The sequence below is a fragment of the Girardinichthys multiradiatus genome, chromosome 18, assembly GCF_021462225.1.
Source record: "Girardinichthys multiradiatus isolate DD_20200921_A chromosome 18, DD_fGirMul_XY1, whole genome shotgun sequence".
Lineage (NCBI taxonomy): Eukaryota > Metazoa > Chordata > Actinopteri > Cyprinodontiformes > Goodeidae > Girardinichthys > Girardinichthys multiradiatus.
The window spans coordinates 7,483,257-7,504,159 of NC_061810.1; the positions used below are offsets into that span (position 1 = coordinate 7,483,257).

General features: G+C 40.7%; 1 protein-coding gene across 2 annotated transcripts; it reads right to left on the bottom strand.

The window, feature by feature from the left end:
- Nucleotides 1-2,218: 2,218 nt before the first annotated feature.
- On the bottom strand, nt 2,219-19,378 carry sgpp2 (sphingosine-1-phosphate phosphatase 2). Of its 2 annotated transcripts, XM_047392417.1 has the most exons (5): nt 19,089-19,378; nt 16,851-17,012; nt 8,680-8,859; nt 5,936-6,025; nt 2,219-2,896 (listed from the first exon to the last, which is right to left on the bottom strand). In XM_047392417.1, the coding sequence occupies exons 1-5, from the start codon at nt 19,314-19,316 to the stop codon at nt 2,351-2,353; spliced, it is 1,206 nt and encodes a 401-aa protein (XP_047248373.1). In that variant the 5' UTR covers nt 19,317-19,378; the 3' UTR covers nt 2,219-2,350. The 2 variants fall into 2 exon arrangements, with proteins under 2 accessions (XP_047248373.1, XP_047248374.1); XM_047392418.1 differs by lacking the exon at nt 16,851-17,012.
- Between the last annotated feature and the right edge of the window lie 1,525 nt (nt 19,379-20,903).

The following is a 20,903-nucleotide window of genomic DNA, read 5'->3' on the forward strand; positions in this document are numbered from 1 at the left end:
ACAGTTCTCTAACTTGCCCTTAGGTGTGAGCGTGTGCATGGTTGCTTGTCCTTTGTGTCTGTGTGTAGTCCTGTGACAGACTGGCGACCTGTCCAGGGTGTCCCCCAATGACCGCTTGAGAGGCACCAGCCCCCTACAACCCTGTAGGAAACAGTGGGTATAGAGGATGGATGGATTTTCTCTTTTTTTCTATTGCATTTTACATAATATCTGAAGGTAAATCATAGCCTTTCTAACATTTTACTTTGGATGCAGTTTAGCTAAATTACATTAGCAGGCGGTTTGTGTTGTCAGTGTGAGCTGTACTGGATTTTATTTAGTGGTGTTGTCGGAGTAAAAGTGCATCGTTTTTTTTTTTGTTTTTTTTTTTTCACATAAAGATACAATACTTTGTGTTGCTCTATTGAATTATAAAACACATTGAAATTTTGTGGGTAGGTGGCAAAATGTGACGAAGTTCAAGAGTACGAATACGTTTTTGAACATGAATAGATGCAGGGTTCCGCACACCTCCAGCCTCGGATTCAAACAATCAAACTTGGAACCTGTAAAAGCTTTATTTTGTTTTAGACACTTGTCATTTCCAGCTCAGCTCTAGGTCAGTCACAAGCTCTCTTATGTGAATCATTCCCACTGAGGAGTCTCACATTCAGTTCGTTTTCAGTGTAAAACAACCAATGTACATACAGGTCCTTCTCAAAATATTAGCATATTGTGATAAAGTTCATTATTTTCTATAATGTAATGATGAAAATTTAACATTCATATATTTTAGATTCATTGCACACTAACTGAAATATTTCAGGTCCTTTATTGTCTTAATACGGATGATTTTGGCATACAGCTCATGAAAACCCAAAATTCCTATCTCACAAAATTAGCATATTTCATCCGACCAATAAAAGAAAAGTGTTTTTAATACAAAAAACGTCAACCTTCAAATAATCATGTACAGTTATGCACTCAATACTTGGTAAGGGAATCCTTTTGCAGAAATGACTGCTTCAATGCGGCGTGGCATGGAGGCAATCAGCCTGTGGCACTGCTGAGGTCTTATGGAGGCCCAGGATGCTTCGATAGCGGCCTTTAGCTCATCCAGAGTGTTGGGTCTTGAGTCTCTCAACGTTCTCTTCACAATATCCCACAGATTCTCTATGGGGTTCAGGTCAGGAGAGTTGGCAGGCCAATTGAGCACAGTGATACCATGGTCAGTAAACCATTTACCAGTGGTTTTGGCACTGTGAGCAGGTGTCAGGTCCTGCTGAAAAATGAAATCTTCATCTCCATAAAGCTTTTCAGCAGATGGAAGCATGAAGTGCTCCAAAATCTCCTGATAGCTAGCTGCATTGACCCTGCCCTTGATAAAACACAGTGGACCAACACCAGCAGCTGACACGGCACCCCAGACCATCACTGACTGTGGGTACTTGACACTGGACTTCTGGCATTTTGGCATTTCCTTCTCCCCAGTCTTCCTCCAGACTCTGGCACCTTGATTTCCGAATGACATGCAGAATTTGCTTTCATCCGAAAAAAGTACTTTGGACCACTGAGCAACAGTCCAGTGCTGCTTCTCTGTAGCCCAGGTCAGGCGCTTCTGCCGCTGTTTCTGGTTCAGAAGTGACTTGACCTGGGGAATGCGGCACCTGTAGCCCATTTCCTGCACACGCCTGTGCACGGTGGCTCTGGATGTTTCTACTCCAGACTCAGTCCACTGCTTCCAGCAGGTCCCCCAAGGTCTGGAATCGGCCCTTCTCCACAATCTTCCTCAGGGTCCGGTCACCTCTTCTCGTTGTGCAGCGTTTTCTGCCACACTTTTTCCTTCCCACAGACTTCCCACTGAGGTGCCTTGATACAGCACTCTGGGAACAGCCTATTCGTTCAGAAATGTCTGTCTGACCCTCTTGCTTGAGGGTGTCAATAGTGGCCTTCTGGACAGCAGTCAGGTCGGCAGTCTTACCCATGATTGGGGTTTTGAGTGATGAACCAGGCTGGGAGTTTTAAAGGCCTCAGGAATCTTTTGCAGGTGTTTAGAGTTAACTCGTTGATTCAGATGATTAGGTTCATAGCTCGTTTAGAGACCCTTTTAATGATATGCTAATTATGTGAGATAGGAATTTTGGGTTTTCATGAGCTGTATGCCAAAATCATCCGTATTAAGACAATAAAAGACCTGAAATATTTCAGTTAGTGTGCAATGAATCTAAAATATATGAATGTTACATTTTCATCATGACATTATGGAAAATAATGAACTTTATCACAATATGCTAATGTTTTGAGAAGGACCTGTAAATATGAGGTTCATTGTTGAGATAGTTACACATCAGTCTCACTGGATGCCAAATGGTCATAGAAGCCCAAGTAGAACAAATAATCTGTTGACCAATATAGAGTTAACCAGTCCAACAGCTGTGTATGTGACAAACTTGGATGGTACTTCTATCTCCTTTCTCCTCCTGGCATTTGGATCTGTTTTCAGAACATTGTACCAAGAATATAACAGATCCAAACTCAGTTTTTTCACTATCTGCCGAGTCCCCACCAGGGTGGCAACTCCAACCAAGCTGCGTCCAGCACTTCTTGCCACAGACAGCGCTGTCAGTGTGGGCAGAGGAACAGGTAACAACCCCTGAGGCTCAAAGGTGTGGCCCAGCTGCGCGTTGACCCAGTATCCCACCGAGCAACCAGCGCACACCCCGAGAATGGTGGTGGTGTCTCCCCGTGTGGTGCTGTAGTAGTCCAGCTCTGGGTACGTGTAGCTTAGGAAGAGCAGCAGTGACAGTGCAATGATGGGGGACAGGGGGCTGGTCAGCTGGAAGCTGTCAAAGGATTCCCAGTAAGGGTAGGTGAGCAGAATCAGGACTGCAGTGATCAAAACACCACAAACCACATCCTGAAAGCACAACACAGAGCATTTAGTCAGTATGTGAGATGATGTGGTGTCATTGGTTAGATGCTTATTAATTAGAATCATTGGCTCTAACATTTCTGCAAACTCAAGACGTGCTGATGTGCACAATGCTTGTAATTTTAGCTATTTCAAAATCAAAGGTTACACGTGGATGCTCCCTTTTCACCTACAGTAGAAGACAGCTGAGTTACTGTTGGTAAAGATAAGGAAGAGTGGATCTATAAAAAGCCAGGACCTGTATTCTCAGAGAGCTCCTATCTTAGCCTAAGAATGCCTGACAAGGAGTCTTAGCTTAAGAGTGATTCGGTTCCCTGCTGAGAGTGATCCTGAGTGAGGAGACGACAGAAATTATGGTATGGTTGAACCTGTTGCTAGGTGTGACACTGTCTTCTAAGAGCTGTAATTGGCTGTTTCAAAAGACAAGAAACCTGTGCTCCTAGTAATCAGAGGAGAGAAATCAACCAATCATTGAATTTAGAAAGGATTAGGAAATGTGTAAGCCATGATTTTAAAGCTTATCAAAATGTTATCAATTGTCACACAGCATCAAAATGTTTGAACCTTATTTACATGCTCATCATTATTATGATTTGCTTATTATTTACTCGCCATGCTGGTTGTTTTCTCTCTTCATCTATTTAATATTAATGTGGACACTCACCTGTCAGCTTTTTACAGTGATTGGTTTTGTGTAAAAAGAGCTTTGATTTGGTCAAAAGACCAAAACAAAGTGTTGAAAGGTAGATTTGGCCCCAGGATCACAAAGAGGGAACCATGAGGCAGACTTGGGAGCGCATTGTCAAGCAGATTAATGCATTGTTCCCCCTGCTTACAGCACCAGCCTGGACTGTGAGCAGCTTTGGTACCTGCTGGTGCCTCCTGCGATCACAAGTTAGAGAGGAGATTGCAGCACACCAGCAAACTTCTCCCCAGACAGGTGTGTGAGACTGACCATTTAGGCTATGGCTGCTAACATCATTGTACAATACAGCAAATACAGGGGTTGGACAATGAAACTGAAACACCTGGTTTTAGACCACAATAATTTATTAGTATGGTGTAGGGCCTCCTTTTGCGGCCAATACAGCGTCAATTCGTCTTGGGACTGACATATACAAGTCCTGCACAGTGGTCAGAGGGATTTTAAGCCATTCTTCTTGCTGGATAGTGGCCGGGTCACTACGTGATACTGGTGGAGGAAAACGTTTACTGACTCGCTCCTCCAAAACACCCCAAAATGGCTCAATAATATTTAGATCTGGTGACTGTGCAGGCCATGGGAGATGTTCAACTTCACTTTCATGTTCATCAAACCAATCTTTCACCAGTCTTGCTGTGTGTATTGGTGCATTGTCATCCTGATACTCGGCACCGCCTTCAGGATACAATGTTTGAACCATTGGATGCACATGGTCCTCAAGAATGGTTCGGTAGTCCTTGGCAGTGATGTGCCCATCTAGCACAAGTATTGGGCCAAGGGAATGCCATGATATGGCAGCCCAAACCATCACTGATCCACCCCCATGCTTCACTCTGGGCATGCAACAGTCTGGGTGGTACGCTTCTTTGGGGCTTCTCCACACAGTAACTCTCTCGGATGTGGGAAAAACAGTAAAGGTGGACTCCTCAGAGAACAATACATGTTTCACATTGTCCACAGCCCAAGATTTGTGCTCCTTGCACCATTGAAACCGACGTTTGGCATTGGTATGAATGACCAAAGGTTTGGCTATATCAGCCCGGCCGTGTATATTGACCCTGTGGAGCTCCCAACGGACAGTTCTGGTGGAAACAGGAGAGTTGAGGTGCACATTTAATTCTGCCTTGATTTGGGCAGCCGTGGTTTTATGTTTTTTGGATACAATCCGGGTTAGCACCCGAACATCCCTTTCAGACAGCTTCCTCTTGCGTCCACAGTTAATCCTGTTGGATGTGGTTCGTCCTTCTTGGTGGTATGCTGACATTACCCTGGATACCGTGGCTCTTGATACATCACAAAGACTTGCTGTCTTGGTCACAGATGCGCCAGCAAGACGTGCACCAACAATTTGTCCTCTTTTGAACTCTGGTATGTCACCCATAATGTTGTGTGCATTTCAATATTTTGAGCAAAACTGTGCTCTTATCCTGCTAATTGAACCTTCACACTCTGCTCTTACTGGTGCAATGTGCAATCAATGAAGACTGGCTACCAGGCTGGTCCAATTTAGCCATGAAACCTCCCACACTAAAATGACAGGTGTTTGAGTTTCATTGTCCAACCCCTGTACTTCTATACCCCACATCTTCCTTCTGTGTGTTTGGTGTTTAGATTATTGTACTTTATCTTGTCTAAAGTGTGTATTTAGGTATGAATTTCTTTTTCAACATTTTTAAATTTATTTTTGTAAATAATATTTAAATAATTCTTTACTATATTTTTTGTACATTTTTACACTCTTTATTCATGGTTATTTTATTGTCTTACTAGAGATGGACCTTTATCCTCTCCTGCTGCTGTTAATATTTATCTTATCTCCATATAAATAATTGTATGATTGCTATAGAAGTTTATGTGCTGATTTACTCAACTATTTAGGGTGTGGATCCCTGCGCGATTGGGCTGGTAGCGTTTTATTAATTCACTGTTCATTGTACGGAGTATATCTCTCCTCTCCGCCTTCTTCTCTGCTTAAAACATTCTCAGGCTCACTAAAAGACCTCCTCACTACTCATAACATTTATTCACTTTAGGAGCTCTTTTAAGGCCTAAGGTGGTTTGTGAATAACTTTTATCTTACCAAGATAAAAGTCCAAGATTTTCCTTAAAATTACATCAATAGGAGCTACTTTTAGTCTTAGAATGTTTTGCCAATATGGGCCCAAGTTTTTGAGATGGAACACAATAGACCCTAGTTAATCTTTTGAAACTATTTTCCCTTTTAGCACATTTGTCCCTCGTGTGTGTTACTGTTACTGCCAGGTCCTCAAAATATGTAGTGAGACAAGTGTGTGTGTGTGTGTGTGTGGTGACTGGCTCACCAGAACTGAGTGCATGCCTGTATAGAGCCGGCTCAGAGACACCAAAGATGAAGTCGTCGCAGCAATCAGCAGGCCGATCTGGAAGCAGAACTGCAGCACAAAAACACACATTTACCCCTAACCATCCCCGTGACACAATCAGACATACTTATTTCTCAGGAAATAAACACCAATTTTTTCATTTAATTATGTTTTTATCAATCCTTTTCATTTTTGGCGTGTAACTCCTCTCCCTGCCAGTCTGGCTGCCTGACATCACCTCACTGCTCCGTTATCTCACTGCTGTCTCTTCGTCTTCTCCCCCTCCCACTTTTACCTATGGCAGTAGCTTTCATTCCCCCCTCCATTTAAATAACAGTGAGAAGAGAGGCGTTGTATATTCATCCACTTCGGCCGCCCTCGTCCTTCACCCCACTCCTCCTCCATGCCTTCTTTTTCTTGCCTTTTCCTGTCCTTTGCAGCTGGAAGTCTATTCAGTGATAGTTCATGAAGAGAGGTTTTTTTTTTTTTTTTCCTGAATGGCCACAAAGGATGCCAGGGACAGGGGGGGCCAGTCAGTGATTGACTGCCGTGACCTTTGACCTGCTACGAGAAAAGACTGAGTTGCCCTGAGGACTATTCAAGATCCTCTGTAGCAGCCTGCTTCTCATCTATATCTGTGTGTGCTCTTCTCTGTCAGGGGATTCCTGGAGGAATTTTGGGGCACAGTTAAGTGCTCTACAGTACTTTGATGTCTCAGTTGTTGATCCAATTTCTCTGACCCTCAGAACAGAGATCAAGTGGAAATGATCTGACCACAAATAAGTTTGACAGCTCCACAGCCCGCATAAACTTCCAACTGAAGCGATGTCTCATTCGTCCTGTTCTTCACAACATAGAGCTTGATTAAGACAGCTAATGATTGAGCCTTTGAGTGGTTTATTGACTTGGCCGATGAGTTGGAGACATAAAGAGAGGACGTGTGAAGAGGAGGAAGAGGGAGGGAGGCGGAGAAGTGGTCTGACAGTCATTGACTCATTGCAGTCTATCAGAGGATGAAGCAGCAGCTCAATGGGTGTGGCTGAAATGTGACTGATGGTGACTGCTGCTGCTGCCTTTCACAGCTTATTGTCCAACAGGCAGGACAGCACATGATGGACAGGAGGACTATAAGTGCCTCAAATCAAACGTCTGTCTGGGAAGATGCTGATTTAACACTATTCTCTGCCTTGCTAATTCTAGAAGGTAGTTCAGCTTAATCTCAGTAGCTCAAACTATTAGAAATAAGACAGCTTCAATAAAAGACGTGGACTCATCACTTGCATCATGTTAATTTGGGGCCTTTGAATTTATTTTCATTGTACTTTTTTTCTGTGTAGAGTAATTGAGGAACAAACAAGTTGCAACTCACCAAGCAACTTAATGCGCATGATGAGTGACATACAGAAGATGTTTCTAATTGGCACTTCTCAGTCATACAGACAGATCCAACCAATTATGTACATTCCAATTCAATTAGAGATATAAAACAGTTCAATCAGGCTCAAGTGTATTGTCTTCACTGGTAAAAACATTTTCTATCGAAGGAAACCCTGTGGGGTTGCATTGAAGATAAATGATAATAAAAACCTATGTAAAAGGAGAACCAATTTTTAAAAAATTATCTGTTTTGATTTACTGTTTTTAATGTCATTTTTAAATAATTTTTGCTCTTCTTAATAATAAATGAAAAAATCTTTATTGGCATTGCAGCAATCAATCCCATGCTGGTACTTTGGTGATGTGCTCCAAGTCCTTGGGGTTGGAAGGCCCTCATGCCATCACCCTAATCTCAAGTAAAATAAAGGTTTCGTTAAAATCAAACTGCGTTTAGAAGAGATCTTGGCTTAGTGTAGAACATCCGTGTTTAGGTTTGAGGAGAAGCTCAAATACATTTCAGGGCCATTCCAAAACTATGAAGCAGCCTTTTTAGCATCGCTAGCAGTTAGCCAGTCATGGTATACTGACAGAGTTCATAATGCAGCTACACCAATGATCAAAAGTTGGTGGGCGCTTCTTTAAAGGTTTTGTAACTGTGTGTTGTCAACCTGCTGGGCCATTAGTCAACCCCATTAACACAATGGCACAGCTTAAGAACTACTTCCTCTCTTACTTAAAAAAAACATTTATTTATTTTTGTTTTTTATATTTAAATTGAGTTTTTATCATATTTTATGGAATGTCTGGCTTTAACAGTCAATTATAAAAAGACAATCTGCTTTTACTGCTGAACATTGCAAGCACACACTGATATATCCACTTTATTCCTTCTTTTGCGGTACAAGTGAACCATGGGATTATTAGTGGATTTTTGACAGTTAACTACAAATAAATGAAACCAAACCCAAAATACTTGTTAGAAAATACTCAGCTTACCACAGTCTTTGCTTGCTGAAGAGAACATTGTCTTGAACATTGAAGATTGTCTGAACAACCAACTAAAATGCACCAAGCAGTTGTTCATGCATTTAATTTAAAGCCAAATATGTTTTAAAATATGAAACTGATTAGCATAAATCATTTACAGGTGATGAATGTTTAAACAGGTTTTAAAAGCATCCATCCAGTAGTCATAATAGGTGACACTTGGTATACTAGTATACAAACTGATATTGCTACCATGAAGGCATAAAAGTAGCTGTTTGTAAAAATGTAGCTCATACCAATCCAAGAGTGTTTCTAAGATGGTGCACACTGTTTCATCATAGAGAAACCCTCATGCTCACCTGTACTCTGGAGGGGGCGCTCAGTAAAAGTGTGAAGGAGATGGCAGTGGCGGCCATGGCGTGGGTGGATGGCAGTCCATACTCCGCGTCCACACGTGTCTCAAGCTTGACCACTGGCGGGGAGGGAGGGCGAGGAAGCTTCAGAAGGTCCTTCATCACCTGGCCAATGTACATCACTATCTGCAGCAGAGAGAGATTTTATTAACGTGTTTTATTAACGCTCAATGGCAGCAGTTCACATACTTTTAAGCTTTCAAGTCTCAAAAAAATGTTGGCAGACACTTGTGATCCCATCCATTTCTGGCTGAGGTACAAGCAATCCTAACAACACAAAGCTTCCAAAGCAATTACAGTTTTTATCCTTCTATGCTTACTGTTTACATCTTGTTATCACTTTTGCAATATATAGTTGAAGAAATGGCATTTTAAATGTTCTTTACAAATGTAATAAAAATGCAGTTTCTGGTGAGGAATAAATGAGGACACCCTGTCTTTTACTCCCACTTAATATGGCTAAAATCAAATGCATTATAAACAAAAATAAAAACAAAAACAAAACATCAATGGTTCATATTGCTGCTAAAATATTACATGTTTATTATTATAGTATTGATTATGTTTTCCCAAGAAACTTTTTTTGTTTTTTTGATTTCAATGCATAGACTACAGCATAATTATGGAATAAAAAAACACCACATTTTGCAGTAGTCTTTAAGTAAACATGCTCCCTCCACTGAATTTTACATCCAATCTTTTTGCCTTTCTACTCTTTATCTAGCAGCACTTGTGAGGATAGCTAGCTGATATATTAACTGACTAATACTCAAATCTCTCTGCTTGTGTCGGCCATGCTTCTTTAGTTTCCATGACCTTCAGTGTGGTTTGGACATGAAAATATTTCCAAACACACACTGTCTGTCTAGACCACCACTGCATAGCAAGAAGCAGGGGAGGGGCAGCACTTTGTCACTCTATGGTCAAGCACTTTCTTTGGCATCTCATAAAAAGCTCCTTAAACTGTAAGAACGGCAAGACAAAAACTTTTAAATGGTGTGAAACCATAAGTGTTTAAAACCTTGGTATAGTGTACTTTGATTTCACTTCTCAACCAGTCTCTATTTCACACAGTCCAAATTAGTCACCCAACTCCACATTATCTTACAGTGAAATACAGCTAATGGCCAGAAATGAGTAAAACAAAAGCAGAAAGTACAAATCAAGGAAGAAAAAATAAAAAAGAATTTAAAATCCTGATGATGTGCTTTAAAACTAACCTCAGGCTCTCATAAATTTCTAATCAACATACAGACTCAAGGAGAAAACTATAGCTGCACAAAAGTGCAGATCCCACAAAGTATAAAGTGCTGATGCTGCAAACTTGCAGTAACTAAATCTATTATAAGTAACAGTGTTAAAGACAGCAAGACATTGCTGACACACCATCTTCAGCATCTTTGGATGAGACTTGGCTCTTCACCTGACAAAAGCCAGAGCAAGGTGTATTCATGTGGGGGTGGTTGGCAGTGTCTAGCTCTGTATGTGTCCAGCCAAATCCGGTGCATATTTTCTTTCATGAGATCCCAGCAGAGTGCGGATAGGCCGACATGCTCTGGCTCCAGGTTTATTTAAAGCCAGGCCTTGTATATTTAATGAATGGCTGTCTGAGGAACAGGGAGGCAACGGGCACAGAGGGAGCTGGATACTAATGTAAGTGTTTAAGGAGAAGAGCAGAGAGGTTGTTATCAGGATCATAATTGACATGGCAATCAGCAAGACTTTGTTACCATGGCAAATGAGACATGAAAGTACCTCTACTGATTCACTGTTTCTGCTGTGAACCATAGAGACACAGTTGTAGAGACACACTAATCTTTTTAGGACTTTAGGCAGACACTATTAAACCAGGATGCAGAGATTGACTCTGTTTTAGCCACAAGGGCATTGCTGAGGGTAAGCGATGATGACAGGAAACAAGGCCTGAAAAATAACTCACTCTTCATCTCGGCTCCTCACATGAATACTAGATGGGACTGCAGACAGTTTTTTTCAGACTAATCTGCTTCTTTTATACCTATGAAAACCTTTTCATGCAGGGCCGGAGCTAGAAACTGAATTTTGCATTTTGACCATAGAAATTTACATCAACTAAAAAGTAAATTCTAAAAAAAAAAAAAATTTAACAAAGGAAAAACAACACGTGTTTTACAATTTCCATGAGTTGAACCTGTTTACTCAAACTGTTACCAGTTGGGTTGTCAAAACGTTTTTGTACAGAGATGTGTAAAAAAACATTTTGAAATAATAATGTTGATCTTAGCCAAGTGATGATCTAAATACAACAAACTAGAACTTGGTCCGGACTGGAAGACTGGAAGCAAAGTAAACCAACTACCTGGACTATCTTTGGAGATAAGAAACAGACCAGAGCTCATCTGAATAAGAAATAGCTAGCCTGTTTAATTTAATTAATTGAAATCAAGCACACATATGCTCTTCAGTGTGTGCTGATAGTTCACAAAGCTTTAAGTTGGGGGCTTTTCACTACATCCCATATTTGCACATTATTTACACTGCTGCTTCCCAGACTTTTCACCCTCTGACCTGCAAAATCTAGGCCAGTATAATTGTGGACTGGCTGAATATACAGGTACAGCTAAAAAAAAATTGAATATTGTGAAAAAGATACGTTTTTCTCATTTCATTAAGTTAAACTCATATAGATTCTCTGCACATAGAGTGAAATATCTCAAGCCTTTATTTCTTATAATTTGTCTTACAGATAATGAAACACCCAAAATTCAGTGTTTTAGAAAATTTGAATATTACTTCAGATCAATGAAAGTGATAGTTTTAACAGAAATGCCACTTTTATTTCTATGCACTCGATACTTAGTTGGGGCTCTTTTTGCATGAATTACTGCATCAATGCAGCGTGGAATGGAGGTGATCAGCCTGTAGTTCTGCTCAGGTGTAATCGAAGCCCAGGTTGCTTTGATAGCGGGCTTTAGGCCATCTGTATTGTTGGCTCTGGTGACTCTCATCTTCCTCTTGATAATACTCCATAGATTCTCTGTGAGGTTTAGGTCAGGCCAGTTTGCTGACCAATCAAGAACAGTAACACCATGGTCATTGAACCAGGTTTTGGTACCTTTGGCAGTGTGGGCTGGTACCAAGTCCTGCTGGGAAATGTATAACTACTAATAACTACTGTTAAAATGGCAATGGATGAAGGTTAGCACCTAGTCCATACAGTCATATTAAATAAATTAGAATATTATTGAAAAGTTCATTTATTTCAGCGACTCCATCACAAAGTAAAACACATTATACAGATGAATCATATGCAGATTGATGTTTTCAAGCCCTTACTTCAGTTAATTATGATTTTCTGCTTTCAGATAATGAAAACATGACATTTAATATTAGAATATTACATCTGACCAATAAAGACATTTGTAATTTAGACATTTTAAACATAATTTTTAAGAGATACTATTAATCTGACAAAAGAGCCTCATCAAAACATATATTCTAATTTACTGAATATGACTGTATATCGATAGCCTTCATACCTCATGAACTTTTTCACATTATATCATGTAACAACCACAAACTTGCTCCTTATTGGGGTATTTTGTGAAAGACCAACACACAGCAGTAAAAAAATGTGCAGTGGATGGAAATCAATACATATTTTTCAAAATCTTTACTGATAAACATCGATAAACTGTGGCGTGAACTTTTATTCGGTCCGCCTGAGTGAACGCTCTGTGGAACTACATCTGTTGCAATCAAAGCTGTCATTCTTTATTTCTGCAGCCTCTGTGACTCTGTTACCCCAAAAGATAAATCCACTGCAGAAGTCACCTAATTAGTACTTAAAGCCCATCCAAGTGTAATTTATTCTCAGCATAAATACCTGTTCAGTTAGGTTACTCTGTGAGGCTGAATGTGAAACAGCCAAGAGGGCCATGAAAACTCTGGAGGAGCTGCAGATATCCACAATCTGTTGACAGGGCAACTATTATGTAGTTGTGCAGTTTGGAAGAATGACAAGATGGATGGAGCTAAATATAGGGCAATCCTGGAGGAAAATATTCTGGAGGCTGCAAAAGACGAGACTGGAGCTGGAGGTTCAGCTTCCAGTAGGACAACACCCCACCCATACAGCCAGAGCTGAAGTAAAATGGTCCTGATGAAAGCTAATCTAAAAGTTAAAAACCATGGGTCATCTTTCTTTTAATTTACTGTTATGCACTACTTTGTGTTGGTCTGTCACATAAAATACTTTAAAGTTTGTGGTTGTATTATGACTAAATGTAAAAAGTCTAGAAATATTTAATGCGCGTGGGTGTGCCGTAGGTCCGTGCAGGGCCAGAGCACTCCAACAAATCCCAATCAAATATCAAAACACCTTTGGGGGGAATAGATGGCAGATAGGGTATTTTTTATTTTTAAATATTGATGAATGAAGAAAAGAATTGGGCCCCAGCCCTTTTCTAATCCAGGGCACTAGGGGTCTATCTGTGCCCTTGCCTGAATGTGTTCAAACTCTCCATGTTGACAGCCAGTAGCACACGCAAAATCCTCATTTAAACATGGATCTCCGCACCACCTTTGCACACACCATCAGTAAATCACCCACAAAACGGCCACAAATTGCATTTGCAATTTTATTTTCACAGAAGGTTGTACTTCCTTTCTCTCTCTGCTTCCAGTCTGTGCCACACACCATGTGTAGGATAGGTGTGTGTTGTGATAAATATGTCATGCAGTGCATGATTCAGGGTAATTATTCACAAGAATGTTCAGCCACAAAGGAAATGATGATAGCCATTGTTGCTAGAATCACCAATGTAAACCTCATTTCACTCTAGCTAACACCAACAAGCAAACTTTTTTGTGAAGCCATAACATTAAAGTCATTTTAAGAAAATACAATGACCTTAAGTTTCCAAGTGAAATGGCAACAATTGACAATCCAAACTAAAGGAAAAAAAAAAACAATGTTGCAGTTTTGTTTACTGCATCCTTGTTATGTACAGATGCAGTTTTCCGTGGCCCTTAGGTCATGTCTGAATATAAAATGTCCTATTACTATATTCATCTGTAGTTTACATGCATACATCCTAACAGAAAACATGCAAAAAACAAAGGACAAACAATGGTAAACCGATTCAGCACACGAACCGCCAATATGACTTCATACGATAATCCATACTGTGTGCATATCGTCTCCCACAACCCCACTCTCTGTCCTCACACACTGAATCTGCCAGCCAGCCAGCTCGAGAGCTTCAATGATATGAAACCCATCTTCTACACAAACATCGCATTGAGCTGCCTCATTGGTGGCTCTGTGACATTCACATCAAAAAGCTTGACCCACAGACAGTCTGCTCGCAGTGCAGGAAGAGTCAAATACCCTCCGAACTTGTGAATAAGTGTATTGATCGAGCCAAGAGCAGCTTCAGACTTTGATCATTCCATGCTTTGATAAGGCCATTGGTATGTGTATATTTAGAGAAGATGGACTACTAAACAGGTCATTGTTTGTAAGGCAGGAAGGGGTTTTGGTCCACAATGATATGATAAATAAATGGGGTTGTCAGTTTCTATGTGTTGAAGCATTGCAGCTCAGTAACAATAAATGAGTTTAAAAGTGTTGTGAAGCAAAAAGACTTGGTAAAATTTAAGAACTCTTTTAGTGAACTGAAGTTGACTGACAACATGACGATGGAAAATAACATATGATTATCAGATGAAACAGATTTTGAGTTAAGGCATAGTGCCCAAAGAACAGCAATGTTAGATCATATGATCTAGTTCTGGGTTGTGAATTGTCTACAGGTAGAAAAACATTCCTGCTCAAAATCGATTTGGTACTCACATGTCCTAGTGCATCATAGCTGGATTGTAGGTAGAACTTCCAAATGCAAAAAAGATAACAGACAAAACAAGAAGGGGAAGCACATAATCAAAAACAAAATTTAATCTCAAAGAGACTGTTCGTCAGCTGATCAAAAGTCTAAGACCATAGCCATAAAACTTAAAAATCAGCACATAAATCTGGGCTTCATGTCATTTTTTTTAAGCAACTCTATTTTATTGACCCCCTGATAGAAAAGGCAAAGAGGGTTTCTTTATCTGCCTCTGGCAGAATTGTTCAGCTGCACAAGCAAGGCCTCTCTCAAAGTACCACCTCTGCAGAAGTTGAATGCAGTAGGACAACAATTTAAAATCTATTAAGTTAATCCTGATGAGGTTGGGGCAATCGAGGGGTGACACCCACCCAAAAAAGAATTCACCTGCTCTCATCTGGGTTGGTCACCCATGAAGACACAGACAGGTTTGCGACCCAAATTAAGACCGTTACTAATGGTAAGTACAGCCTGTTAACCAACAATAAGATGTTGGTGGAAGAAGGTTTTAATTACCTATGGTGTTTCAAGTTCCCAGGGATATCAAACCACTGCTGTCTATGCTGAAATGTTGTAGCGGGGATCCCTCTTTACTTATGGTCCAGTTCACAACACCCATCTGACGAAATCCAAGAGAATGACACCCTTTGTGTGAACCATCCTGCCTGTCACCTGATCTAAATCAAATTCAAAACATTTAGGGATGGTTGAAAAGGCACTTTTACAGAAACCCAGGTCAGTTCCTGATCATGTATGCTCTTTATGAAGCAATCTTCACCAAATAGAGCAATGTTCCTACCAGCGACTGGAAACACTCGCATCAGGCATGTCTAAACCACAGGAACGTGGGAGCTATTGTCTCCTGGGTCCATTGTTGACCCTTTTAGTTAGGTTTTAGAAGTTTTGGGAGACTATGGGTTTTGATCAGCCTGTTTGGGTTACAATGTTTTTTTAAATACATTTTCAACTCTCTTTGTTTTATCTGCTGCTCCTGTTTCTTCTTGTTGCATGTTGAAGCTCAACACACAGACAGTTAAAACAATGTAATATCTGCAAAATCATATTTCTCATACCCCACAGATTTTCCTAACACAGTTTTTTTTAGTACACCAGAATCTTAATTAACTTAACATTTCTTAACATACTGGACCTTTAAGTATCCTCTGAAATATTCCACCTTACTGAGTAGGTTTATGATTTGGATTGCATCGTGCTTGAATATTACGACACTGTAATGTAATTCTTGACCCATGGGTTCATGATGACTATTGTTATTTAAGTCAACCAATGTCCACCTGTGATAAAAAGCAAGAAAAAAATGGGAAAGGCCACTAGTTTAGCACATGTGTATGTGTCTCTCTGTCACTCAGCTTTTACCATAGCTAACTCCAGCATCACAATGATTGGGGACAGTAAGAAATGAGAGGCGCAGGGTGATGTGCCCCGAGGTCAGACCGACCAAATGGTTGGTCAAGAGAGAGAAAGCTCAAACGCTGATGAGGCCAATAAAATGGTCTACAGAGTGAAGCTAGTCATGTCTAACTAGAGGGAGGGCAATGAGTGTGTTTAGCAGGCGAAACAGAGATTGCAAGAATGTGTGTTGGATTTTATGTGTTTGTTTCAAAGGAGTTCACACAGGGCCAGGGAGCACCCAGGATGCCAGAAGAATGGTATCTCGTCCCCCTGGGGGGCCTAACAAGGGGTTCAGACACAGGGCACCCACCAAGGGCTTCAGGCAGGGACATAAAGGGCACAAAAACACACACTGAGCGAGCACACTGCCCATCACACACACCGAGTTAGTGAGGGGACATGACTGCCTGTGTGTCACAAAAAATTTCATGTAGGCTGTTTCAGTAGTTGCATTCCACATGTTTTCAGGGTCTCCTGTCATGCAGGGCTCTGTCTGAATAAATATCTAAAAGATAGATCCAAGCAGTCTTTTGGCACTGATTTGTCTTTATATGTGGCCTCTTACTATGTCAGGGGCCCTGGCCAGGCTGGCCCCTGTGTCCTTGCCTATTGGCCTGGGGATATATGGTCCTGGTGGTGTCAGACACAGGTCACTGGAAGGCGGCTGAATGATAAAAGGAGGTCGAAAGGTGAAGAGAAGGAGACTGAGCAACAGCGAGAAGAAAGGCATCATTGTGAAGAAGGGGGACATAATCCTGAATGCTTGTATTTGAGCCCGCTGAGGTGAACGCACAGATACACGTGTTCAGAGGTGATCACTCTTTAGCTGAAACTTACAGTCCACATATTGACGAGGCGGCGGCAGAGGAACGGATCCAGATTCCAGTGTATCCAGGGCAGGCAGGTGATGTAAAACACTTCATGACCTAGACCAGCCGATAACAGGAAGAGGTAATGGAGCAGCCTGTTCCTTACCTCATACCGAGGCTTCCTGCAGTCCTACACAGAGCGAACACACATTAAGGTTTGGGTTGGTTGCCACTATTAACAGGTTATAACAAGCTTTTCAACTGTTGAGGTTTAGAAACCACTAACTACCAGTGGATAATGTCCAATGCTGTGAAAAAGCATTTGCCCCCTCACAAATGTAACATTTTTATGTTTCATATCATCAAAGAAATTTTTATATGAGACAAAGATAACCAGCGTAATCTTGCAAAATGTAGTTTTAAAATAACGATTTCATTTATTTCCATCCCTTTAGAGGACGTTTGGCTCAGACCTCTTTGGAGAATTGAATACCATAGCATCTCGATCAGAATTCCCTCCAGAATTTGAGGCTTGTTGCATAGCTTTTCCCAAATTTACCACTTAAAAACTGCTTTTTGTATTTCCTCTGGTTAATATTGTATAACTTGTTTGATGATTTAAAACATTTAAGTGTGACTGAAAAGCAAAATCTATATGGGGAAATACCTTTTCATATCGCTGTAGCTCTACTAATACTAATACTCCAAACTGCAGCATCGATTCATTTTAAGACTGCAGCAGAATTTAGTAGGCATGAGTTGCCTAATAAAAGCTGATTTTTACAGCATAAGATTCTTACACACCTTCAAAAATTGTAACATTGCTACATTTCTCAATCTCCAAAATCCCCTCCCACACGCAAATGATTCTTGTTGTGCACTGCCTGTCAGCTGGCTGAAATCAGTCAATCAAATTGTATTTGTATAGCATTTTACAACAGTCACTACTCAGCCAAAGTTCTTTCCATTCGTGTAAGAATAAAAAATACTAATTAGAATAGAGACAAATAAAAACAGGACTGCAAGTACATGCCTGTTAGGTTAATTGGTCTCTCTAAATTGCCCTTAGGTCTGAATGAGTGTGTGCATGGTTGTTTGTGTATTGCCCTGCGATGGACTGGCGACCTGTCCAGGGTGTACCCTGCCTCTCGCCTGTAGACTGCTGGAGATAGGCACCAGCTTCCCCGCGACTCAGTATGGAAGAAGCAGGTAAAGATAATAAATGGATGGATGGATGGACAACTACAAAATAATAATAATAATAATAATAATAATTATAATTTGGGGTGTCAAGGAATATTTCTGGAAATTGAAAACACAAAAAAGCTTACTTAAAATCTACAACTAACTGCAGCAGGGGTTTATTTTATGTTTAAGTTTAGGTTTATGTATCCATATTAAAACAGCCAACATCTACATATAAGTGCAGTAGTCAATGTGTTGTATAATTTTAGCATACGAAATAGACTATTGTTTTAAATTGTGTGATTCTTATTGTTGTCGTAGCACAAGAACCTCACACCGTTCCCTGCCTACACTGATTAACACAAAACATGACAGAACTCTGCACCTAAAGCCGGCAGACGGATCATGGGATCCGGTTAGATCCTTTAATCCAGTTTTAACACCAGCCCACTGGTGGCTACACCCTTGTCTTCTGTTTTACAGATTCTACACGTGTACCATAAAAATGACTGATGTAATGAAACAAACAGTGATGGCACTTGTTAGTGATGACTGCACTGCCATGAAGGACCCAGCAGAGTTATCAGAGGCCTGAAAGAAATGCAACAGATGAAAGACTTCTCTGCATACAACCACAAGCTAAAGTCATTGACCTGACAGTGCTCCTGCTGCAGCTATCTAAGCAACATAATTATTACTCTTTGTATTTATTTTTTTAATCTCAGAAATCCATTGATTTCCGATGTTCACTGTCATCTGAAAGAGCAACGAGAGAGGAAAATCCTGCACGCAGCTTGTCTTGCTGGATCTGACAAACACCTGACAAACAAGAAAAACCAGTCAAACTTTGGCTTGCAAAACCTCCGAATAAATCTGACGCTCAGTTTAAGTATGTTCTTCAATCTAGTTGGTGCCAAGCAAACTCTCTGTATGTAATGTAAGGGACAGACACTTTAGATTTATTGCCTTTTATTCTAATTGATCAGATGTAGGATTTACATGCATACAAACTCCTTACAAACCTCAATTCTCTTCTTTTCTAATAGATCAGTTGCATTTGCTGAGAAAATTAGAAACCTACCTCAACAGGAACTGAATCCTGCTTATATCTATAGTTGATGTTTCCGTCCTGATGGTCCCAGCTTCCATCCATGTGCCCAAGTGTTTTCTCCCCGGTGATCGGAGCTCCGTTCGCAGGTCGGGTCTTGTCATGGTCGCGGGTCAACCCTTCTGCCAGGTACAGCCCGCATCGTCTCTGGAACCGGGCCACCAGCTCCGGATCCTGGAGGAAGGCCAGTAGTTCCTGCATGTCAGGTAAGCGGGCCGACGCAGCAGGAAGTGTCGGTGGCGATGCGGATGATCTACAGTATGTAAAGGAGGTCATGGAAAATGAGAGCGTACTCTCTGCGCAAGCGGGGCCGCATCCCAGCCAGGTGAGCTCAGCGGGGCGGGGCTACAGCCAGGATCAGCCAGTGGTTGTGGGTCTGTAGTGGCAGGTCTTTATGCGACCTTTATACCAGGATGGTTGGTCCAGGTGCTGCCATAAAGTATTTATAGCAAATGAAAAGCATGCGTTATTTCCACAACTTTCTCCCTGACCTGTCTACTGTGTTCCTTGGTCTTTAAAATGTTGTTAGTTCTCTAACAATGAACGAATGAATTAATATTTTATTATTTTTGTGTCTTGCATACCTCAGTGTGCCCAGCCCTTAAGGGCTTATAAACACAAACATAAACATAAGGACCAGATACAGTGGGCACAACATACTCATAAATGATTTAAATAAACAAGCCCGCCGCCTCTTCCAGGCTTTACAAACAAAGGTTGCCAGTTTAAATACATTGAAATGAAACAGCATTTTCATCTTATCATCACTGAACCAGAACATTTCAGGCTTTTTAACAAATAAACACAATTCTCAAATCATTGTATAAAGGACAATACAACACAAAATGAATTTCATTTTCCACCTCTTCCAACTCACATAGACCACAAAGTCTGTCCGCTTCTGGAGTTTGAGTAAACCTTCCAATTTCTAGAGCCAGGGGAAGGATACCTGTGCGCAGCTGAGCAATGAGAGATCTTTGGTTCCTCGTCAGATTTGCCCTTGAGGTACTTAGAAAACAGTTGTATATATACTGAGGTTAAATTGGACCGAAATAGACTCTGTTTACTAATCAGGTGACTTCAGAAAGCAAATAAAAGAAAATTGTTATTTAAGGGAAAATAATAAATAAATAATAAATGAAAATTTTGCCAAGACTGCCATACCTCTTTCAATCACTTCCTACTCAATTACCCCAAAGGTTTTTTTTTTTTAATTCGTAATAAAAATATGAGACAATTTATTTGGAGCAATAAGATACCAAGAATATCTTTCGAAAGATTGACATGGTGCTATAAGTCAAGACTGATAACCCAATTTATTACATCTCATTAAACTTTCATATGACGTGCATAAAACCATCGGGGAGGAGATAGGTCTGACACCCAAATCACAGCAAACAACAAGACGTGGAAGCATGCATCATAATGGGATTCACAAGCTGGAGGACTGCTATGAAAATGGGATTTTCCTGACTTGTGAACAATTAAAAGAAAAATTGAGTTAAGCAGTACTTTCTTTTATCTTCACGTACGGATCATTAGAGACACTTTGAACAATACCATGGCCTTACCCAGACTCACTGAAATGGAACAATTGATATATGAGAGGTAGAGGTGGGCGGGTCGATCCAAACATACTGATAATACCGATGCCAAGTCGGGATCAGTTTCTGATCGATGCTGGCATAGTGAGATCAATACTTTAGTTTCAGATTACCCTCTATACAAGTATGTCCGCCAAATTTCTCGAGTTTCTTCACACAGTTCAGCCAAGTGCAGCTTCTCTTC